This window comes from Micropterus dolomieu, linkage group LG01 (genome assembly GCF_021292245.1).
Source record: "Micropterus dolomieu isolate WLL.071019.BEF.003 ecotype Adirondacks linkage group LG01, ASM2129224v1, whole genome shotgun sequence".
Taxonomy (NCBI): Eukaryota; Metazoa; Chordata; class Actinopteri; order Centrarchiformes; family Centrarchidae; genus Micropterus; species Micropterus dolomieu.
This window is the reverse complement of record NC_060150.1, coordinates 6,526,113-6,550,484: the sequence shown is the minus strand read 5'-3', so window position 1 is coordinate 6,550,484 and position 24,372 is coordinate 6,526,113. Positions and strand designations below refer to the sequence as shown.

General features: G+C 40.1%; 2 protein-coding genes across 2 annotated transcripts in view; one reads left to right on the top strand and one right to left on the bottom strand.

Annotated features, from left to right (window-relative positions):
* ubr5 (ubiquitin protein ligase E3 component n-recognin 5) overlaps positions 1-19,161 on the top strand; it is a 35,298-nt gene extending 16,137 nt beyond the window's left edge. Inside the window, exons 23-47 of the mRNA XM_046055419.1 lie at positions 27-178; positions 501-596; positions 2,546-2,669; positions 2,830-2,927; positions 3,323-3,480; positions 3,897-3,988; positions 4,099-4,245; positions 4,444-4,562; positions 4,700-4,826; positions 5,136-5,265; positions 5,440-5,600; positions 5,770-6,009; positions 6,210-6,333; positions 7,135-7,246; positions 7,386-7,517; positions 8,561-8,818; positions 8,949-9,217; positions 9,750-9,961; positions 10,585-10,818; positions 11,594-11,667; positions 11,780-11,952; positions 12,677-12,826; positions 13,191-13,408; positions 13,708-13,828; positions 19,153-19,161. Coding sequence (XP_045911375.1) covers positions 27-178; positions 501-596; positions 2,546-2,669; positions 2,830-2,927; positions 3,323-3,480; positions 3,897-3,988; positions 4,099-4,245; positions 4,444-4,562; positions 4,700-4,826; positions 5,136-5,265; positions 5,440-5,600; positions 5,770-6,009; positions 6,210-6,333; positions 7,135-7,246; positions 7,386-7,517; positions 8,561-8,818; positions 8,949-9,217; positions 9,750-9,961; positions 10,585-10,818; positions 11,594-11,667; positions 11,780-11,952; positions 12,677-12,826; positions 13,191-13,408; positions 13,708-13,828; positions 19,153-19,161 — 3,730 coding nt within the window. The remainder of the gene's footprint in view (positions 1-26; positions 179-500; positions 597-2,545; positions 2,670-2,829; positions 2,928-3,322; positions 3,481-3,896; positions 3,989-4,098; positions 4,246-4,443; positions 4,563-4,699; positions 4,827-5,135; positions 5,266-5,439; positions 5,601-5,769; positions 6,010-6,209; positions 6,334-7,134; positions 7,247-7,385; positions 7,518-8,560; positions 8,819-8,948; positions 9,218-9,749; positions 9,962-10,584; positions 10,819-11,593; positions 11,668-11,779; positions 11,953-12,676; positions 12,827-13,190; positions 13,409-13,707; positions 13,829-19,152) is intronic.
* On the bottom strand, positions 19,026-22,810 carry hpxb (hemopexin b). Its single transcript, XM_046048462.1, has 10 exons — positions 22,709-22,810; positions 21,904-21,929; positions 21,693-21,779; positions 21,401-21,558; positions 21,148-21,301; positions 20,615-20,827; positions 20,385-20,477; positions 19,886-20,016; positions 19,531-19,678; positions 19,026-19,418 (listed from the first exon to the last, which is right to left on the bottom strand). The coding sequence occupies exons 1-10, from the start codon at positions 22,771-22,773 to the stop codon at positions 19,192-19,194; spliced, it is 1,302 nt and encodes a 433-aa protein (XP_045904418.1). The 5' UTR covers positions 22,774-22,810; the 3' UTR covers positions 19,026-19,191.
* Positions 22,811-24,372: the final 1,562 nt, after the last annotated feature.

Genomic DNA, 24,372 nt, shown 5'->3' with positions numbered 1-24,372 from the left:
TTTTATTTTTCTTGTGTTGCCACCAGGCTTCGTCTGAGGGAGATGATGCGGAGGTCTTTAAGAGCAGCAGGTCTCGGCCGTCATGAGTCCGGCCCATCATCCAGCGACCACCAGGACCCTGTGTCACCACCCATTGCCCCACCAAGTTGGGTCCCGGACCCCCCACCAATGGACCCTGGTCAGTGCATCTTTACAAGACTTAATAACTAGAATAACTTTGTCCGCTCTTCAGAGCCCTTTTTAGACCGGCAGTGTCACTGCCATAAAAACACATTCAATGAAATGAGACCACTGCTATAGTGCAGTGGAGGCAAACCCAATGCAACCTCCTCTGTTGTTATTTTTCCATAGTTGTCATTCTGACGGCAGCCTACTGTAGGTTTGAGGGATCATGAGCTTAACTCTTCTTCTTGCTTGTGTTAATGAATAAATCAAAGACTTTGCAGTGATGTATCTCTTAAGTGAAATCTACAATCATAGTAATTTTATTTTATCTACAGATGGTGACATTGACTTCATTCTAGCACCAGCTGTGGGTTCACTCACTACTGCCTCCACTGGGACCAGTCAGGGACCCAGCACCTCCACCATACCAGGTACATTGCATCTTCATCAAAGAAGAGGAATCAGGCAATAGCTTCTCTAATATTCTACTAATAATCAGAATAATAGCCCAATCAGAATAAAAATGCCTAGACTGGCCCGATTGAAGGGAATATTTAATCAGGTTGAGAGGTGTGGAGTAAACCTTTTGATAATCTGTTCAATAGGAAAATATTAGTGCCTAATAACGATGTAAACACTTACGTTTCTCTCTGGTTGGAATAAATATATACTTTCTGATACTGAATTTGGGATTTTCATTAGTTGTCAGTTTTAATCATCACAATTAAATGAAATAAACATTTGAAATATATCAGTCTGTGTGTAATGAATTAATATAATATCTAAGTTTCACTGTTTGAATGGAATTACATAAATCAACTTTTTGAGGATATTCTAATTATGACCAGTACCTGTAACTTCCCTAACATTTTGGGGTTTTTTTTAACTTTTATTTGACACACGTAATATGTTTTATAATTTCTGTGAATATAATCCAATTAATGTTATTTCCATGCTGTATTAGACGCCTTATTTTGAAAACCGGGCGTTGTGTGTATCCTCGCGCTAAATTCATTAAGTCCAACCAGAGTCCGAACTTGATAAATAATGTTGAATGTGGTTCTCGTATCGCGTAACATGAAGACTTCACAGCCTCTCTTCAGGTAGGACTCTAATACCACAACACTTCTCTTTGTAAAGAGAGAAATTACAGAGAAATTAATTATTAATCTGTTACAGTGGATTTACCATGAAGGCTATAATACGTGTGCACTCAAAATGTAGGCGCGGGTAGCTTAATCGCCTTCTCACAAACGAGTGACAGAAACAGGCCGTTAACGTTACCGTAGTTACCTCAAAAGAAAAGTGGTTGTCTCGGGCCGCCATGGTCTCGTTAATTAATGGGAAACACTGATTAACATGTATGCAAATATTGTTCCCAGGACATGATGGGGCCCATCTTGAATATTGTATTACAAAGTACAACATGGTAGATGCCATTTTACAACAGGCGTTACCACCTTTTATATATACAGTCAATGGTTATCACGTCTTCTTCTGTTATATTTCCGGCAAATTAGATGTTTAACAGCGAGCGGAACCACACTCAAAGAATCGTATTCGGATTAAATGCTTTGAGGCATGTAAACGCATACATCGTGACAGATCACTTTATTTAGCATCCACATAAACAGTTAAGTTTGAATCTCTAATCAGAATGAGTTTAATCAGGTTGCAAAAAATAAGTAACTGCATCTAATAGCGGTGTCCCAAATCCATACTACATACTAACTCTAAACATTATGTACTACATACTGTCATTTTCATAGTACACTGTTTAGACAGTTGTTATACAAAAATATCAACATGTGTTACCCTTTTATATTAACAGGAAATGATAAAATATGTTTGAGATCAGTTGTCAAAGTACGACTTTGAAATGTCACTGCGAGTTAAACTTAACAAAGACTCATCAAAATGTTTTTCTAAGATGTTATACTTTTATTTTATATTTATTTTGGGCTTAGGGTCAGTATGTAGGTTATATTTGAGACACAGCAAATGTTTTTACTACTTATCAAGATTTCTAGTCTTGGCAGGAAGTCTAGTTGTTATTTGTTTTTTGGGTAGGCTATGTAACATTGCATTGGTCTGGAATTGCATCTTAGCATATATTTAATAACACCATTTTAGCAATGCTTAGTCATAATTCTAAGACAAAAATATCACAGTGAAGCAGAGAAAAATTGTGAATAAGTTCTGTAAAGGAGAAATCATCCTAAATAAATCTATGTGGGTAAATGACATTCAGGTACTCTTCAGTATCAACAATCTCTGTGCTGCCAGTCTAAATTAGTCTGTCAGCTTTATCTTGTGTATTTAAACTCTGGCAAGCGTAGAGTGTCTGTCATCTAATGGATTGTCCTCTCCACATGAGCAGGGCCGTCCACCGAGTCATCTGTGGTTGAATCTAAAGACAGGAAGGCCAACGCCCACCTTATCCTAAAGCTGATGTGTGACAGTGTTGTTCTGAGGCCACACCTACGGGAACTACTCTCTGCCAAGTATGATTCTTTATTTCTAAATAATCATACTTATAAAATGCTTACTGTCACAAAACAAATACATTTTCTTGTACATTAGTTAGTCCTGATTATCCTGATAGTCTTTGTTGATTTGCCTTTCTGTCCCTCTAACGTGTTAACGTATATTGTGATTTAACAGGGATGCCCGTGGAATGACCCCATTCATGCTTGCAGTCAGTGGTAGAGCCTACCCAGCAGCCATCACTGTGCTGGAGGCTGCTCAGAAAATGGCCAAGGGTAAGTTAAAGGGTGCTTATTGAATATATATATATTGTTCCAACGCAGATGTTCGAATGAAACGTGGCAAAAGTTTAAATTAATGAGGCAAACATTTATAAAAGAAAACCCTTTTGAGCAGAAAGTTCAGGCATCAGACTGCTCAGAAAATAATTTTTTTTCTACTTTCAGGAGGGCAGGTGGAATTAAAGTTAGTGTGACTAGCCAGCCTCCACCTCTGTGAACACAGTCTGAAAAAACAGCATATTTTTTGTGAATCTGATGTAATTTTAAGTGGTTAGGTAACAGCTGGAAGTTATGTGAATCCTGACCTATTTTGCAGCTAACCACATGTTGTAACTGGCATTCCCCGGTTTCCATATTTCCCTTTTGTTCCTCAAATGTCTCAAACACAGTTGGTGACCCGGGCATTGCAGAGAAGGAGGATGCAGATTCTGTGTTCATGGAAATGATTTGCCCTTCGGGGACCAACCCCGATGATTCACCCCTCTATGTTCTCTGCTGCAACGACACCTGCAGTTTCACATGGACTGGAGCTGAGCACATTAACCAGGTCAGCCCCAGAGGATGACATTTTTTCATTACCAGAAAAAGTGACACGTTGTGGAAGACTCTTGGGCAACCTTCATCTGTGTCTATTAAGGATGGGAATTTCATAATAATTGTAATATTGAGGTGACAGTTGTGTAACTGATAACTCAATAAGCCTAAAAAAAGAGAGGTTAAAAGATGTGGCTTTCTTATCTAATTACTGCTACTTAGTAGCAGAATAAAATATTGCAGGCACCAAATTTGTTAGCACAGATATATTACAAGTGCAAGGTTAACTTGTGTAGCTTCAGGTAGTGCGCCTTTTTTCACTACACAAGTGAGAACCTCACTAATTTTGGAGACGGTGTTGTGCTCTTTTAATATATAATTTTCAGTTGAAAGTTGGTACTTTTTTCATCACAATACCTTTATATTTAGGATATCTTTGAGTGTCGCACCTGTGGTTTGCTCGAGTCCCTTTGCTGCTGCACTGAGTGTGCAAGGGTGTGTCACAAAGGACATGACTGCAAGTAAGTCCTAATTTGGTGTCTGGCCCTATTTAATCTTTGTGAAGAATCATCACCTGTTTTTAACACTAGGTCGTATGTTTAGTCGTAAATGTGCTTGTATTCTTTCCTAGACTGAAGAGGACCTCCCCTACAGCTTACTGTGATTGTTGGGAGAAATGTAAATGTAAAACGCTGATCGCTGGCCAGAAGGCTGCTCGTCTGGATCTGCTGTACAGGTTACTCACAACCACCAACCTGGTCACGACACCAAACAGCAGGTAAGACTTTTCTGTACTGGCATTTACCAACTCCCACCTCACAGAGTAATGTTTTGTTTTGTGCTTTATAACTGGCAAGTAACTTTGGGAATTTCAGGCGTATATTATTTTGGCGTAGTACTACACATGGAAGCTCCTTCATATTGTATAAATGAGGAAAAAGTGACATTTCTGACTGATATTTGTTTCCTTCTGCAGGGGAGAGCATATATTACTATTCCTGGTGCAGACTGTTGCTAGGCAGAGTGTTGAGCACTGTCAGTACAGACCACCACGCATCAGAGAAGACAGGAACCGCAAGGCTGCTAATGCAGAAGGTAGGTTCAGGATTATATTATTATTATTACCCACCTTTAACCATCGGTGCAGACTAACGATTTACAAATCTTACAAACAGAAACTGTGGTCTACGCTGCAACTTTTTAGAACATTATTCTCCCTTACTCTCTTTCAGACTCTGATATGCCGGACCATGACCTAGAGCCTCCCCGCTTTGCTCAGCTGGCTCTGGAAAGGGTCCTGCAGGACTGGAACGCCCTCAAGTCTATGATCATGTTTGGTTCTCAGGAGAATAAAGACCCGTGAGTTAGCTAAACAGCATTCCCAGCATTAACATTTGGTTGGAAATTAGAGCTTGAAGGACTGCAGTTAGTTTGTGGAAAACCTGAAAAATTACATTCAAACAACTCAACACCAATGTGTCTTTCCTAAAATAATATTTCTATACACTGTATTTGTGATCAAACTGTCTTGATCGAATGGTTGGTATCATCCAAACACAACTGTGATGTAGTACACAGAATCATACAGAAGTATGATTTAAAACAGTGGGGTATATAAATCATTGTTGTTTAACAGCCAATATTTTGTACTTTGTATTTTTTGTATAGACTTAGTGCCAGCAGCAGAATTGCCCACCTCCTGCCTGAAGAGCAAGTCTACTTGAATCAGCAGAGCGGCACCATTCGACTTGACTGTTTCACCCACTGCCTCATTGTCAAGTGTGCTCCTGACATCACTGTAAGTCCAGTTGATTGATGAATCTCAATTTTTTAATAATTCTTGCTTAAATAAACATCAAACATAACAACCCTGGCAGTTATGTATTTCTATTCCTGCTAACACACACTTGTATCTGGAAGTGTTATGGTCATCACAGGGTGTTTTAATTTTTTTTATTTTGTTCTGTATTAGTTCATAGACACCTTACTGGGTACACTAGTAAAGGAGCTGCAGAACAAGTACACTCCTGGCCGAAGAGAGGAGGCAGTCAGTGTCACCAGGAGGTTCCTACGCTCTGTCGCTCGGGTGTTTGTCATCCTCAGCGTGGAGATGGCCTCATCCAAGAAGAAAAAGTAAGAACATGCAGCATTAAGGTTTTCAAGTACACTTATAGACAAAGGCTGTAGGAATTAATTGTATGAATTCTGCCACACAATGTGAACAATGTTGACACTAATTCTATATTATCTTTTGAATTCCTACAAATGCTGATTCTGTCTTTTATCAACTTCCTTCACATAGCAACTTCATCCCCCAGCCGATTGGGAAGTGTCGGAGAGTTTTCCAAGCTCTGCTGCCCTACGCTGTGGAGGAGCTGTGTAATGTAGCTGAGTCGTTGATTGTTCCGGTGCGAATGGGTATAGCGAGACCTACTGCTCCTTTCACTTTGGCCAGCACCAGTATTGATGCTGTTCAGGGCAGCGAGGAGCTCTTCTCTGTCGAACCGCTGCCTCCGAGACCCTCACCTGACCAGTCCAGCAGGTTAGTTGGTTTTAGTGCATTTATTTTTTCTGTGTTGAAAAATATGCGTATTTTATATCGGAAAGTTGGATAATGTGTGCACCATGTTAAAGTGCCAAAGCCAATTTTTACTTTGAGAGAAGAAACCAAAAGAGAAAGAAGATGGTGGATTTTTCTTATTCACTTAATATAATGAGTTCTGTGGTCCATTTTTTTTCCAGCTCCAGCCAGACAGCTGCCTCTTATATCATCAGGAACCCCCAGCCTCGGCGCAGCAGCCAGTCTCAGCCTGTCAGGGGAAGAGACGAGGAGCAGGATGACATCGTATCCGCAGATGTGGAAGAGGTAGGGAGTCTCATTTCAAGGCTGTAATTTACATAATTAAATTTGAAACTAGACACCAATATGCACAGTTGGAAAGAATGTATGATGCCACCTGGACAGGGCTTCAAACTAACTTTTTTTTCACCTCCGTCCTGGAACTGTCCTGAAAATTGAACTGTCCTGAAGTTAATGTAAAGCGTCCCAAAATAAAAATGCTGTCTGCGTCTCAGCGTGCGCGGGATGCTTGCTTTACTATCACGCCATAAGCCGGGTTTCATCAGCTGGGTGGAGATGATTCTTGCCGCTAGTCGACAATTATCAGAATATAGATTTGTTTTTCACTGCGCGAGAAGATTGATCTATGGCGCTTAACGTGTTGGCCTACACAGCGCGATTGAGAGGTCAGCAAGCTGTTTGTGACTGAGACGATAGACAGACATGTACCACGGGAACAGGTGAGCAGTCAGTTATAGTGACGGTAGTAACAGCATGAGGAGACGCGCTCCTTTGTAGTCTGCGCTCAGTCGGTTCAGTTTGTCATTTGCTAAGTGATGGTAATAAATAAACACACACACAATCCCTTTCGTCCCAGAAGCGGCCCCGAGAATATTTCTCTTCATCCCAAACACACTTTCTATCATCCCAGGATGGCGTTAGTCTTGAGCGCTGCACCTGGAGTCCACACTTTCATTTACTCTGCAAAGATTTGGAATATATTTATTTTTATTTTCATTTCGTTTACTCCTATTACTGCAAGATTATTACTAAATATCTCTGTATTGCCTCAAAATGTTCTCTTGCGATCTGTTGTTTATTTCTTAGGTTGAAGTCGTAGAGGGAGTCGCAGGTGAGGAAGACCATCATGACGACCAAGAGGAACAGGGGGAGGAAAATGCAGAGGCAGAAGGGCAGCATGATGAGCACGATGAAGATGGTGAGACACACCCTACTTTTTTATAAAAATGAAAAATGCAGGGGAAGTAACGAAACTGAAGTTGTTCATAATGCTTTGTGAATGATTACATTAAGCACAGTGAGTAAAGATTCTGTTTCGTCTTTGTTTCTGCTTTTAGGAAGTGACATGGAGCTGGATCTGCTGGCAGCAGCTGAAACAGAGAGTGACAGTGAAAGTAACCACAGCAATCAGGATAATGCGAGCGGCCGCAGGAGTGTCGTCACAGCAGCCACCGCTGGTTCTGAAGCAGGTTGGTCAACAGCTGTTTTTAATAATTCAGTTTAGATTTTCTTTTAGATACCCTGATTTTATAAACCCTTCTCCTTTTTTTTTTTTTTTTTTTTTTTTTTTGTGGAAATGCGGTCACCTGTCTTGACCTCCTTTTAAACTGAAATCTTTCAAATTTTTTGTAAGTCTCTCAACTGCTTACTAAATAGAAATTGCATTTCTGTCTTGCTGCACTGTGGTGTATTTTTTCCCTTGAATTACAGACTAATTCAGTCCTCACAAAATCATTAGTGCATTACAGTCAGCATTTTGGATTGTGGGGATTTATGTTTGGAGAGCTAATGATACAGCAGACAAAATGGTCCCTGGCTGAATACCCGATGTATTTCATTTGCAGGCAGTAGGGTGTCCTTGGCATTTCCTATTTTTGGTATGAGCTCCTCTTTACTTCAATGCATATACAGATGTCAGGGCAAGAGTGAATTTGCAAAGTGCATACAGTTTCCTGCTGAGAGTTCCTTCAGTTCATCCCTTTCTCACATTTCACTGTTACTGTGTGTCATTTTTAACTAATACTGTCCCTCATCACAAGTATAGTCTTGTTGTTCTTTCACCCAAATAACAAACTAATCAACTTGTAGCTTTTCCAAATGGTGTGGCGTTTTTTCTACTTGGCCATCTCAAATGTCTATTTCTTACTAATGAGGATGTGGTTTCATTTCCACTTAGAATATTCAGTACAATGGAGACATTGCTGTTCTTTGTCTCTAATGAAATTACCAACAATCTTAAATTAATAAGAAAATTAAGTTGTCTGTTTGTTTAGCAGACGTTGATCAACAGAGTGCAGCTGTTTTCACTTGAAGCCTCAGTGTTTTCACCATCATATTAGTGTTGTGTGGCCTTGTAGTGGTGTGATTCACTAACCCGCACTCCTGCCTGGATAAAATCTGATGTGAAAGACAAAAGAAAGAGGTGAGATGAATGCGCAAGCCATTAAACCTGTCTCCTTTATCTTTTTTCTTCATCCCTTATCCTCCTCCACTTCCTCCTCCTCCTCTGAAGGTGCCAGCAGCGTCCCTGCCTTCTTTTCAGAGGATGACTCCCAGTCCAATGACTCCAGCGACTCCGACAGCAGCAGCAGTCAAAGCGACGATGTCGACCAGGAGACGTTCCTGTTGGATGAGCCCCTGGAAAGGACAACCAGCGCTTCTCACGCCAACAGCGCGGCCCAGGCTCCTCGCTCCATGCAGTGGGCTGTTAGAAACACTCCGAGCCAGAGGGCAACAGGAAGTGCTCCCTCCAGCTCCTCAACACCAGCTGGTCTGTGGAGCTTTGTTTGTTTGTGAGATTTTATTGTAAAATGTCTGTTTCTGATTTCAGATGACTGTCACAAGGATGGTGTATATTTATTGTACTTGTTGATCTTTTTATTTTTTTATTTTTTTTACAGCAAGCTCCACAGGCCTGATATATATTGACCCTACCAACCTGCGTCGCTCCAGTGCTATCAGCTCCAGTGCTGCTGCAGCGGCGGCGGCTCTGGAAGCCAGCAACTCCAGCAGCTATCTGACGTCTGCCAGCAGCCTGGCCCGGGCCTACAGCATTGTCATCAGGCAGATCTCAGACCTCATGAGTCTGATTCCCAAGTACAACCATCTGGTCTACTCTCAGTACCCTGCTGCTGTAAAGCTCACCTACCAGGATGCAGTCAACCTGCAGGTAAGATACACTGCCTTCAAAACACTAAACTAACATTGCGTATGTTTAGAGAAAAAATACACAATACAGTGGTACCAGGACATTCATTTACCATAACTGTCATTTAATTCCTGCATCTTGACTGGTCAGTTATATCTTATATTATGATATAATCTGCTCAGCGGCCATCCTATTTGATACAGTGTGTTCCTATTTCCAACATCCAAATTCAAGCCTTTTTCCCCTCCCACACATTTCTAGAGGACACAGGCTTGAATGTTAGGATCTGGGCATACACTTTGAAGAAACATTTATTTGTTTTGAAAACCAATAACAAAAAATACAATTTACTAATTTAATATTTAATTTCAACAGAACAGCATCAGAATCAAAATATTGTTTCAGGAGATCCCTGCCAACTCCCATCCCTTTAAATATGTAATTGAATTGCATTGTATTCATCCTTTTTGGCAGTGAACAACAATTAATGTTTTTCTGATTTAAAAATCTGATCTGATCTAATGAGGAAATTTTTTGGCGTATGTTGAACCAGAACTATGTTGAAGAAAAGCTGATTCCCACCTGGAACTGGATGGTGTCCATCATGGATTCCACTGAAGCTCAGTTGCGATATGGCTCAGCCCTGTCATCTGCTGGAGACCCGGGTCACCCCAGTCACCCACTCCACGCTTCTCAGCACTCAGCTCGCAGGGAACGCATGACAGCTCGGGAGGAGGCCAGCCTCCGCACCCTGGAAGGACGCAGGTAAAAAAAAAAAAGAAAGAAAAAAAAATCCATTTTCCCGGCTTCAGTGATTCTTCTTAGTCACTTTTATTATTCTGCTCAGTTGATAACTGTTGGTTGATAATTCAAGAGAGCACACATGTAGAGAGATGAAAGTCTTTACAATTCCTATCTAAATTCAGTCCAACTGTGCATGCAAAAAAAGAGCTGTACACGTTGTATTGAATTGGTAACTTCTTATTTGCGCATTCCTGAGCTAGTAAGGGTTGCAGTGTTCTCATTTGTTAAGGGTCCAAGTAGCAAACCTGCCTAGTTGTCCAATTCTGTTAGGACTCTTCTTCTTCTTGTGCCCTAAAACACTCTAATGATGATGTCTGTCCGTCAGTAAGTCACCACCTCTGGAGATGCAGAGGTCCAGGGTTCAAATCCTTTGTCAATCAATAAGACAATCCATTCCAATAATTCAAGCTAATCAGTTTCTATCAAAATGGCAACAAATGTAGTCATGTGAAACTGAGTGATGACCGTGATGAATTATTTTAAAGAAAATAGAGAGTTTTGCTTCTCGACAATCATCAAAATGCTCGCAATGTGCTTGGACCTCATCATTGCCGCTTGTGGCTATATTTTTGTATTTGTTTCAGGAGAGCAGCTACCCTGCTGACTGCTCGCCAAGGCATGATGTCGGCACGGGGCGACTTCCTGAACTACGCCTTATCACTGATGCGCTCCCACAATGATGAGCACTCTGATGTGCTTCCTGTGCTGGACGTGTGCTCACTGAAACATGTGGCCTACGTTTTCCAGGCTCTTATCTACTGGGTTAAGGCCATGAACCAGCAGACCACTTTGGACACTCCACAGATGGACAGAAAGAGGTAAATTAAAATAACATAAACGCTCTCTTTATATTGAAAAAAATGAGAGCTTAATTCAGCGGAAGCTAGGGCTGAAAGATTTTGAAAAATATCTCATTGTGATCATTTTGACTGATAACGCAATTTGCGCCACTAGGGAGAATGATCATTTTTACTGTTATTCTAATTTTCATTGAAAAACATGCTAAAATGTATTAATTATGGTATTATTTTTGTGGGGATCTGTACCAAACACACATGTTTTCTTGTATCTTTAAAATATGATATATATGCCAGGACGTATATACAGCAAGATGATATTAAATTTAAAATGGTATTTTAACACAAACATAACCTTTTAAATAATATTGTGCCTCCGGCGATCTGAAAATTTCAGTAAGCCATATTGCAATTTTGATAAACTTTTGAATAATTGTTCACTCCTAGTGGCAACATTATTGTGTTTGGTTATAACTAAAAAGAGGAAAAATTTCCACTACTTGTCCAATTGTTTTTGCAATTCCTATTTTTTTATTTTTTATTTCTGGTTTAAGGTTGAAATCTGCGTCACTACACATTTACTTTTTTTTTTTTTTTATACATTTCAATTATCTGCTTAGAATTGCATTTGATAGCCACTGGAAAAAGAAACCCCTCTTTTCATATGGTTTTGTCTGTTGTCTTGCTTGATAAAGCAAACAGCAAGAACAACAGTTGATAGGGCCTTTGATTAACCATGGCTTTAAATGAAACACTTCTTTGACCACATGTAAATGTCTTTAACATTTATTTATAGGAATCGAGAGATTTTGGAACTAGGTTTGGACAATGAGGATTCTGAACACGAGAACGATGAGGACACCAATCAGAGTAAGCCAGATAACTAATATTAATTAATAATCGTCTTGTGATAAACATCAAAGAACTGCTTGGTCAACTTAATGTGTGCTGACAGTTGAGTTTTTTTTCTGCTTCACCTCAGGTTCAACTCTGCAGGACAAAGATGAGGACCCAGTTCCAGCTGAAACGGGTCAGAATCACCCCTTCTTCCGTCGCTCTGACTCCATGACCTTCCTGGGCTGCATCCCACCCAACCCCTTCGATGTTCCCCTTGCTGAGGCCATTCCACTGGCAGACCAGCCCCACCTCCTGCAGGTTAGAAGTGCTGCTCAGTCATTCATTGTCAGGGGTTCTCCTGAGACACTGAAGCTGGTTAATGATACGCAGTCCACAACCTACTTTACATTTAACATCATGTTAACTATGCAACACCATGCCATCACTGAACAAGGATGGCAACTATATATATGCATGTATAGATATGATCGTATATAATTAGTAAGCCGGTCATATTACTCAGTCATCTTTTCCACTTTTCATTTAAGTTGGCCAGAGGCAGTGTGGTTCTGTTAATCATGTATGTTGTGTTAACTCACGCTACATGTCAATCAGCCCTTCTGCATAGCCAAAACATAGAACTTTTATTTCATCAGTTGACTTGCCTGTTCACACCAAACGTATGTACGTAACCCTGGTCCATTCAAACAGAATAGCTGCATCTATTTTGATGGTCTGTCCGCCGAAATTGCACATCAAATGACAAGGAATCTGGCAGAAAATCCGCCCACTACTAAACATTATTTGGGGGCGATGAATTATTTTAGCCTTATGGTGACCAGTTTCCATTTGTTGCCAGAAGGAGACACTAGGTAGGGGTTGTTGTGGAGAGCCTGCGTCTTTTCATTCTGGTATAAGGAATAGTGCCAGCCAGCAATAGATACTTGCAGTGATAAATCAGAGGTAGTAGAACACTACACTAACACTTTAGACAGAGTATACAGTCATTAGCTATGATGTAATTCTGCTCCTTCTCTAACAGCCTAATGCCAGGAAGGAGGATCTGTTCGGTCGTCCCTCTCAGGGCTTGTACTCTTCCTCCTACATGGCAACCAAAGGCCTGGCTGAGGCAAGCATGGACAGGAACTGCCTGGAGGTAAACATGGGCTCCTCTCTACCCTCCCCCTCTCAGGTATACCACCCCTCTTCACTGGACAAACACGCTGGCAGCTGTGTTCTAATATCCACCAATAAGAAACACCACCGAAATGTTGAAGTAACTACACTTAGAAATAGAACTCTGTAAAAACTATCCAGGATTCATTGTTTCCTCATTATTTCCAATGGAATTTGAGGAGTTGAAAATAATGGACAGCAAGAAATAATGGATATTTTGGATAGCCTTTTTGCTGACACTAAAATTACAAGTGTGGATATCAGAACATATTCTGTGTTCTGTGTCACATTTCCATATTTCCATTCTTTCACCATCACACTGTCATCTCAAAACATCTGTTCACATTACTAAGTAACTACTCTGAACCCCACTAAAACAGATCCTGCCCACTAAGATGTCTTACTCAGCCAACCTGAAGAATGTGATGAGTATGGAAACTGGCCAGCGGAGCACTGGGAACCAGTCACTGGCTGAACAGGAGATGGAGGCTTCAAAACCAGGCCCTTCACCCCATGACCTCGCTGCCCAGCTGAAGAGCAGCCTACTTGCGGAAATTGGCCTCACTGAAAGTGACGGACCTCCTCTTCCATCATTCAGGTACCAAACACTTATTTGTGCTTTGTGATGTGGACTTAACTAAAGTGGTGTAAGCCTCGGATCTAAGAACATTTCTTTGCAATAAAATGTTTTCTGCCTGGCTTAGAATGTTTTATAGAAAATGTCATACATACAGTACATTCAAATAAAATATAGAACTGGGTTCAGTAAATTGCCACATCTTATACAAATTCTAATACTCCCAGAAAAGACGACCGCTAACATAGTCAGAATTAATATGCTAGTAAAATGCAATGACAGCATCAAATGTCGTGCCCCTTTCTCCTTTGTCTGTCCAGACCTCACTGTAGTTTCATGGGGATGATGATCTCACATGACATGCTACTAGGCCGCTGGCGTCTGTCACTAGAACTCTTTGGTCGTGTCTTCATGGAGGATGTCGGAGCCGAACCGGGATCGGTACGTTTTTATCTGAATATTAATTTAAACGAAGTAGAAATAGCAATTGTCTCTACATTACCCCTTTTACCTACTTTTTATAAATGTTTAATTCCCAAAAGACTGTTTTTACTTAAATTGATATACAGGTGCTGGTCATATCATCAAAAAGTTGATTTATTTCAGTAATTCCATTCAAAAAGTGAAACTTAGATATTATATTCATTCCTTACACACAGACTGATGATTCAAATGTTTATTTCATTTAATTGTGATGATTAAAACTGACAACTAATGGAAATCCCAAATTCAGTATCTCCGAAAATTAGAATATTACTTAAGACCAATACAAAAAATTATTTTTAGAAATGTTGGACATCTGAAAAGTGTAATCATGTACAGCACTCAATACTTAGTTGGGGCTCCTTTTGCCTGAATTACTGCAGCAATGCGGCGTGGCATGGAGTCGATCAGTCTGTGGCACTGCTCAGGTGTTATGAGAGCCCAGGTTGCTCTGATAGTGGCCTTCAGCTCTTCTGCATTGTTGGGTCTGGCGTATCGCATCTTCCTCTTCACAATACCCCATAGATTTTCTATAGGGTTAAGGTCAGGCCAGTTTGATGGCCAGTTAAGAACAGGCATGCCATGGTCCTTAAACCAGGTACTGGTAGCTTTGGCACTGTGTGCAGGTGCCAAGTCCTGTTGGAAAATGAAATCTGCATCTCCATAAAGTTGGTCAGCAGCAGGAAGCATGAAGTGCTCTAAAACTTCCTGGTAAACGGCTGCGTTGACCTTGGACCTCAGAAAACACAGTGGACCAACACCAGCAGATGACATGGCACCCCAAACCATCACTGACTGTGGAAACTTTACACTGGACTTCAAGCAAAGTGGATTCTGTGCCTCTCCTCTCTTCCTCCAGACTCTGGGACCTTGATTTCCAAAGGAAATGCAAAATTTACTTTCATCAGAGAACATAACTTTGGACCACTCAGCAGCAGTCCAGTCCTTTTTGTCTTTAGCCCAGGCGAGACGCTTCTGACGCTGTGTCTTGTTCAAGAGTGGCTTGACACAGGAATGCGACAGCTGAAATCCATGTCTTTCATAAGTCTGTGCGTGGTGGTTCTTGAAGCACTGACTCCAGCTGCAGTCCACTCTTTGTGAATCTCCCCCGCATTATTGAATGGGTTTTGTTTCACAATCCTCTCCAGGGTGTGGTTATCCCTATTGCTTGTACACTTTTTTCTACCACATCTTTTCTATTAATGTGCTTGGACACAGAGCTCTGTGAACAGCCAGCCTCTTTAGCAATAACCTTTTGTGTCTTGCCCTCCTTGTGCAAGGTGTCAATGGTCGTCTTTTGGACAGCTGTCAAGTCAGCAGTCTTCCCCATGATTGTGTAGCTTACAGAACTAGACAGAGAGAGCATTTAAAGGCCTTTGCAGGTGTTTTGAGTTAATTAGCTGATTAGAGTGTGGCACCAGGTGTCTTCAATATTGAACCTTTTCACAATTCTAATTTTCTGAGATACTGATTTTGGGGTTTTAATTAGTTGTCAGTTATAATCATCAAAATTAAAAGGAATGAACACTTGAAATATATCAGTCGGTGTGGAATGAATGTATACATTATACAAGTTTCACTTTTTGAATGGAATTACTGAAATAAATGATGATTATATGACCAGCACCTGTGTGTGTGTGTGTGTGTGTGTGTGTGTGTGTGTGTATATATATATATATATATATATATATATATATGTATGTTAACCTGTTACTCAGAAGGTGCCTGCTATGATGTTATGATCGTGGCTTTGGACTCTAGCTTGTTTTAACAAGCTAGATAAAAGGTAATGCCCTGGCAGTGGCAAATAGCTTTGGTTTAATATTTGATTTGATTACATTAATGTTTAAGTTGAGATTTTCAAGAAATATTTTATTGCTACTGTGTAAAGTGAATAGTCCTGGTAAAAAGCACCTTATTTATTTAAAGTGTTTGCAATCCACATGTTATTGCACTTGTGTGTACATAGCAGTATATCTAAATTAATAGTGCTCAATACACCACTTTAGAATTCATTATTCAATTTTGTGCATAATAATGCGATTAATCACCATTAAAAATTTTAATCTTTCCCAGCACTACTTATTTTAAAATACAAATAATAGATCTAAATATAACCTTCTTGTTGCTTGTCCAAGAAACCTCCAATTTCCATAATAAACATGTGAGTGTGTTATGTCTGGTACACAGGCTCACTTATTTCTATGTCCTCTATATGGATGATTAACTGGTGAGAATGCTGACTTTGTACCTGACCTGTAGGCTTTACCATTAATTCTTTTTTTCCACATACACAGTGCTGAGTTAGCATGGTATCATAGCCATTAATGACACTCTGGTATCTCATTTTCACACAAGTCAATAGAAAGAAATTTCTAATCTATTCTATAAAGAAGTTTTCAACCAACTAGTATTTGTTCATGTTAATTAGCTTGCTAACTAGCTAGCTTGCCAACTACAGCTGATAAAGCCAGCAAGTCAGCTGGCAAAATGGTCCTCTGCTAGAAATGAGAACACTGCTTTTTTCTTTTGCCTGAAATCAAGGTTTCAAAAATTACTAAGAATTTCAAGTTCATTGTGCTGTGCTAATGGACAAAATACAAAATAGCACCTAAACATGCCAATTTATTCAACATTAGTTCCTCCTTAAAACAAGATACTTTAAAAAAACTAATGATTGTGATGAAATTTGATGATAGAGATGGTCATGGTCCCAAGAAAATTAATGCTTTTGAAAATATCTAATTATTGATAACAAATATTAAAATCTAATACACAGATTGTAATTACATTAAATGTTCAGATTTGTGGTACGTTAACATTTAGAAGTTGAACTCACAGCTTCCTGAGTTCCAGATGCCAGTAAAAATAGTCTGACAACACTAGTATTTTCTGGGAATGAACAGTTAAACATCTCAGCATGTGCAAGCTTTTGTTTTTGATTGACCTCAAACTTTGTCCCTACCAGCCACCATACACTCTGTCTGACCTAAAGTAAGTTACTGTATATTATCTGGAAATAACGTTTTAAACACGCTGCTGGCATTTTTTTCCTTCAGGAAAACAAAAGGACATGAAATAAATGAAAGATTGCATGTTAATTATTTTAGCAGTAGCGCATGTCCACTTATTAATATTACTTGATAGTTGGAAGAGTGGGTGTGGGTGGTTGGTTGGTTGGTTGGATGTGTATGTGTGTGTGCCATGAAAATTGTTCTGTCTGTGCATGTGTGTATATGCGGTGGTGTTTTTATGTGCACGTGTGTGTGTGTGTGTGTGTGTGTGTGTGTGTGTGTGTGTGTGTGTCCTTATGGCCTCACCCATTAAGCTGTGCTGAGGCCAGCACTTCCTTTATATTTGCTGAAAGTCCCAGGGATTTTGGCTGAACAAAAACCTCTCCAGGCAGTGAAAAGGCCTTGAATGCCTGCTAATGCTGTCCCGACCTCTGGACTCTTGCACATTGCTGCGTACGTGTCCATATGGTCCAATATGAGCATGGACCGTTTGTTTACATACTGTATATTGTAATAGTGACAAAGACGAGGACTCTTAAAAAATATAACCTCATGTTTTATAAACCTTGGCCGTAGAAGTTATGACTTTTGGATGTTGGCAATGGAAAGCTTCACTTTGAAGTTACAGAGAATTTTACAAAGAGAACATTACTTTAAGTTTTAATTGGATAATAAAAATAATATATAAAATATCTTTTTGATTTTAAACAGAATATATAGACACAGCACACTGACAGACATGCAGATAAGCTAATAATAAAACAATGTACCACATAGCCTTATTCCTGATTGCTTGTTTGATTTAAAACAAAAAATAGCATGGACTTGAAAGAAGCTGAAACAAGCTACCACTAACAATCTCATTCATTCAGTAAGAACATGTAAATGTTTAACTATATTTTGTTGGTGGCATCAAGAAATGTTCTGTTTTTATTGAGAGCAAATCTGTCTGTGATTCATGTGTGGCTCAGCTGGACAAGTGTTTTACTCTCGACTATGAAGCCTCTTGTGTTTTATGCAGCACTACTGCTTGCGAGGTCAACCTTGATATCTGAAGGATATTTGTCTGCGTCAGATTGGTTGTTCACAGTTTTGATCCCACCTCTTGTTTGCAAGAAATAAAGTTAAAGCAATTCCTCTAAACTGATGTCTTCTGCCTGGAGACCTTTTACTGAGCTTGCATCTGCACCTGCAACCCGTTGCTATATATCACTGAAACTCAACTCTGCAACTTATTTCTCAGTTGTTCTGTGCTGTCAAACTTTGTGGCTAAAAAACGTTTTTTGTTGCATATTGCTTCTAAATTTTGATTTATGCTTGTATACCTGTGAGATCAGTACACTGCGTTTAGAGAAAACACAAGAAGACGGAAGGAAATACTACAAATAAAACACACAAAAGACAGTGATGCTGCAATATACACATAACTGGGCAGAGCTACAAGACAGCTCATTGCTTGCATGTGCAAATTATGTTATATGGGCATTATTTGACTTGACTCTCAGTTGCCTGTAGCTTTGCAATGCTGTCATGCTGTCCTGATGGATCTGCGCTGTCTACACTGTCTCTAAAAATATATACTGGACACATCTTCTATGTTCAGGGTTAGGGTAAGGATTTATTTCTGTAACCCTGATTTTCACACTAGAGCAGCCCTTAAGCTAACCAGAGGGGTATCTGGGGTCACCACAATGACTCTTGGAGGGCACTTGTGCCTACAAAAGAGCCATTTATACCACTTAAATGCCCATTAGGGTGCCGGCATCCTGGTTAAAGATGGCACTTTGACAAATATTTAGAAAAAGAGATGTAAGACATGATCAGGGGCTGCTTCTTAATACCATTAAAATGGTGATGCATTCACTCTAGCTCAGTATTAATTTATTGCAGCTGTTTAATGTTGGGGTCAAATGGATTCTCTGGTTTCTGACAAATTCATTTGTACAGTAGGTCCTCTAGTGGCCAAACTCTGACATTACTTAATATTGGCTTCGATGGGGCACTCGATTTAGTTCTTCATAACTGGTTCCAGTCAGTTTCACGTCTCCAAATTCAAAACATAGGCTATAAACCAAAATTTGACATGACATACAACTGTTTTCATGATAATCACCGAAATGAACAAAATAACACTCCAGATGAGCAGTTTCCCATTTTTTATTCAACAAACAAAAGTTAACTTCCTTTCATCCAGTCTGAATCGCTGTGTGTGTGAGTGGAGAGAAAGGTTGATGTTTGGTGCTAATGCTGTCTCTCTGTATTGTTTAGGGACACTGAAAAGACTATGAAATGTTCTCTCACTGATTCCTAATCCTGACATCCCATCATTGCTGAGGTAATATTTTGAGCAAAAGGGGCGATCCTGCTCATAATCAGTGTCGTGGGGCTTTCGTAGTGGTAATACTGCGAGCCCTTGAACAAATTAACTCCGTCTGGACCGCAGAGAGCGGCATCGATGTCGGACAAGGGCAGGGGCAAATCTCGGGTCACGGCCCTGGGCGTGGCGGTTAGGTCGACGTCACGAACCCTCTGTCCTGTTGGAAGAAGTATGTGTGCAAAGATGTTCGTCAATCACTTGTGCGCAAACAAGTTTCAAAAGTTCAAAAATTATCCAAAAAATGAGAAATAAGCACTCAGGAACCTTACCTTGGATTATATGAACTGTGTGTTCACCAGGACAGAGGAAAGCAGCGTCCACCTGTCCTTCAATGCCGAGCTCCTCCTTCAGGGTTTTAGGGTAGCCTTCAATCAGGCTGGAGTGAGCAGCTGCTTTATAGATGTAAACCTGATTATCCTGCAGGTGTTGGTAGAACAGGAGGGATTTTAGTTTTAATTTCAATACAGAGGGAAATTTGTTACCAGAGACATACAACAATAATGCTAATAATCATATAATTTAATATAATAAATAAAATAATAATATGTACTGCATACACAATGAGCAGTGTGGAATTTAGCATTGCTATGTCAGAGAGAAGAGAAGGAGAAGAATCAAGGTTACCTTAATCAAGTACGTATTATCAGTGTAGGAAAAGACAGCGTCCACACCGCCGGTCACCTCCTTCCAGGCCCTGGTGATTGGGAAGGTGTGAAGGCCGTCACGACGAGTGTCCAGACGCATGTAGTTGGGGCCTGAGCAGATTGAACTGTAGTCTTAGTGAAAGCTTTACAGCAAGCTCGAAAGAAATTATCAAAGTTGGGAAAAATACATATTAAGAGATATGCTTCTTGGCTTTCTTGGTGAGAGATGAGAAGATCAATACCACTTATATGTGTGTTAAGGATGAAGCTAGAGCCAGCAGGGCATTGCCTCATGCTCAGCTCACATGCTCACATTGCTAAGATGCTGCTGTTTCTTCCAGTCTTTATGTTAAGCAAAGCTAATCACCTTCTGGCTCTAGCTTCATGCTTCATGTACCAAACTCTCAGCAAGAAAACACGTACTGCATTTCCCAAAATGTTGAACTATTCCTTTAAAGGCCAGTTACGTTTGACTTTACCTGCAAAGAAGTAAGTTTTGCCTGCATCGTCAGTTGTGACGGCATCTAGTTTGACCTCACTGCATTTAAGGGCTTTATGATCACCTCCGTGACCTGCAGTCAAACACAGAATATTACACGTTTACCTGAAAATACTTTTATCAAAATAGATCTGTTTCGATTTCTTGTACAAAATAATGCGATTGTAAGCTTTAAACAAAATTCGACTGTCCTTGTCCTGATGAACTCACCAAAGTTGGGACACTTCATGAAGTAATGGCGGGCATCTTTTGGGTAGGAACTGCCCACCTCTCCAGTTACCGGGTTGAACCTGGTGAAGTTGTGTCCATGGAAGCAGTAGTGGTGCTCCAGCCAGTGGAAAGCAGAGGTGCAGGCAGGCAGGTGGGGCCACGTCTTAGTCTTCACTGTCTTTGTGGTAACATCATAAACATGCACATCATGTCCTATGGGAGCAAATGGTTACCAATTAGCTTCACCATATGCTCGTTAATTTACAGTTGCCTAATCATATCACAGTTAATTTTACAATCATTTACTCACATGTGGCTAACCTGCAACGTGGATTGGTATGCTTAAAGGACATAATGCACTCCTGCTGCAACTTTTTTTCTCCACTAGAGAGCAGCATTATCTTTATAATACTGAGATAATCCACTGTTTTTCTATCAAACATTGTCATTTGTTAAGGGAAAACATTATTTCACTGCTTAATTATAGATTGCACTTAGTGAGATGAATATTTTTGCTGTGAATACCAACATACCCTTAAAAAATAGAACTGTGTCGGCCGTGCATTCTCCTTTGGGACACTCCACAGCAGCATCCAGGTGAGTAGGGACTCCTGGGAAGTCCTCCTGGATCTCTTTTGGATACCCGTCTTCAAGGGTGTAGTTATAATAGCTGAACACCTTGTCATCCTGGACATTACATCAGAAAATGAGATTTGAAAAATACTTCTTCTCAATCTATATTTTTAACACAATCATATCGCAAATAAAAGAATCTGTGGATCATACCAGGAAGAAGTAGATGTGATCGTGATTGCCTGTTTTCTCTGTGTTGTGCATGCGGAAGGCAGCGTCGACATGGCCAATGTGATGGATGTCATCCAGCTGCTTGAAGTACTCATTGGAGAGCTGAGCTTGACCACGGAAACCCTTCCACAAGTGGGCACCTGAGGGTTAACATCAGAGTTTCATTACACTGCAATATATATTCAGTTTGGAAAAACATTAAATTGAACTTAAATAACCGCATGAGTAAATAAAGTCCATCATGTAATAAGTGAGACTAAGAAATGTTCCACACCTTTGAAGAAGAAAGTGTTTCCTTTCTCGTCAGGAGTGATGGCATCAAACTCAATACCTTCACACCGGTCTGGGAGAGCAGCTCCACCTTAATTTCACAGTAAGAAACATAACATAATTATATGCATAAATACAGAAAATGATGCTACTATGTAACAAACCAGTGAGAAAGCACTTTTTGTTATTTATTAATATGTTCATCAAAAACCCACCGTCTACTGATGCATCTTGTGGGTGCCTGCGGATGACAAACAAAGATCCTTATTTTTCTGCAGTTCAGCATAGCACCATGTTTCAGTTCATTTCCAAAAATCCTTGAGTCATGATGATAGGGGGTCAATCAGTAACAAACTACCAAGGAAATACGATGACTTTGCACTCCTGTATTTGTTCAATTGATCCAAAAGGTGAACTTTATGAACTAGCAAATAGTTGCGTTTAGAGTTGTGAAATTACAATTAACAGTGACTTGTGCAATGCTATGCATCAAAAAGTACAGCCTCAGAAATGTACCATTGAGAGGGCCATTGTATTGGTCTGCATTATATTATAAAATATTGTGTTATTTTTTTCCTACCCCCTGTATTTATTTATATAAGATAAGATATTTATCCCCAATTGGGGAAATTAGAATTGGCACAGCAGCACAGAGGAGAAGGGAGATGTTGGGTGCTATGGAGTCTGATGGAAGATGGCACAAATGAGCCTCCTAGGTGCTTTAAGGCGCAGGGCTGGATAAGTCTGTGGCAGAAAGACTTATGTGTTGCTATACTACAGAACAGAAAAGTATGTTGGAAACTGAATCAAACAAACACGGGTCATTTATGTTTTGGGTCTTTTGCCTAAATAACCTGCACCCATAGAGCTCTTTCTTTTCAAGGGTTAGAAAACCTCTTGAAACATGCACACAGTGTCAGCAGTGAAAAATCAGGGTACTAAGAATGATACATCCTGACCTGAAAGACCTGTTTTGAGTGTTAATTTAATTACAAGATAGAGGAATTCATTAATACTCACGCAGGTGCTCCATTAGCGAGGGCAAGTGCAAAACACAGAAACAGAGTTTTGGTGAAGAGCTCCATGCTGTGCAGTCCTGATGAAGTCGTCTGATGTGCGGTCTCACAGTGGAGCAGAGACGTAGCTGCGCAGGAGCTGAACATGCACTTTTATACTGAAATGTGTGTGTGGGTGGACAAGTTAGGAAACTGTGTGTGTGTTTGCGTAGACAGGGTGAATTTTTGTTCTTGCAAAATAAGGCTTTATCATGACCATTTACGATCACACATTGCAATTTAGTCAATTGGTGATATCTTTATTTTCTTTTATATTTATCAGTATTGTGTGCAGCACAAGCTATGTTCAATACTGTCAGTATTAACCTTGATCCCAATATACACATATATCTATATATATATCTATAACATAAATATATGTTAATAAAGCGGTTTTAACTCTTGAGGAAATCTACTTGGAATGAAGCAAAAGTTACCTTTTTATGTGTGTTTTATCCTTTTACCATTTCTAACTGTGCGTGATAATTACATGTTCTTCAAAACAGGATCAGTAAGACTTGGTTGTTCCCTTTTTTATTTGGTGATGACGTTTTTGTGCAAACTTTGTCACCAGAGATATACCCAAAAGCTGATGTACAGATTTTGAGGCTGCATGGTAAGGTAAGGTCAGGCAGTATCCCCAGAAACAACAAAATCAGGCAAAATTAGATGTAATTCAGAGTTTAATTCCTTTTACTCAGACAAATTGACAGTACAAAAATCATTAGCCCTCCCACGCTTAAGTCAACTAAAGTGTTTATCTTGCTGATTGCACTGATAGTTGGTTGGTCTTGATTATTGATTCATTAAACGTTTTACAATATGAGCATACTTCTTAAAATTGTATTCAATATCATTCAGACATACAGAATTATGGGCTACCATTCTGTACTATAGATTAATTGAGAAAAAAAAACATTAAAAACACTCAAGAGTAATTCAAAAGCATGCATTTGTATTTTTTTCTACGCTGGCCTTGCTTCTACTGATTATCATAATGAAAAACGCTTTCTTTTTTATCTCCCTTTTGAAATCTCATCAGACATGATCATTTAAAATTAAACCGAACCCCAAATTATACATACCCAAGGTTATTGCCTGCTATTACAGATTTAACCCTCTCAGTTTCTCACAGCAATCTATCTGTGCCTTAGTCATCCTCTGTAGTTTATTTGTAACGATAGATCTTGATACAATGATTCATGCTGTCTGACACAACCATGTGGCCATCGGGGACCAGTGCCAGGCCCCTTGGACTACTCAGGTTATCGGTTATCAGAGGCCAGCCAACTCCTTTGGACGGGTAAAAAAAAACACTGTGGCGCTGCTTGCCCCAGTCTGCCACCAGGACATCCCCATCGCTGTCGATGCAGAGGCCCCAAGGGCAGGTCAGAACAGGCCCCAGGCCAGAGCACACCCCAAGGATTCGGATAGTGTTCCAGCCAGGCTCCAGGACTCGAATGCATGGGACACGCCCAGTCTCATTTCCTCGTTCAGATACTGCCATGAGCCCAGTGGTGAGACAGGCTGCCACCAGGTAGGGTCTGTGGTACCCGGTCACCACTGTCCGCTCCAATCTGGCCCCTGTTTTGGGGTCCAGCTTTAGGGACGTCAGGGTGCCACGCTTGA

What these genes read in the sequence shown, in the direction of transcription:
- hpxb (XM_046048462.1), bottom strand. Translation starts at nt 22,773, where the DNA reads ATGGAGCTCTTCACCAAAACTCTGTTTCTGTGTTTTGCACTTGCCCTC. An exon ending in AAACACTTTCTTCTTCAAAG is followed by an intron (nt 21,559 to 21,692) that starts GTGTGGAACATT and finishes GTTAACCCTCAG; the next exon opens with GTGCCCACTTGTGGAAGGGT. An exon ending in CACAGTTCATATAATCCAAG is followed by an intron (nt 19,419 to 19,530) that starts GTAAGGTTCCTG and finishes TTCTTCCAACAG; the next exon opens with GACAGAGGGTTCGTGACGTC.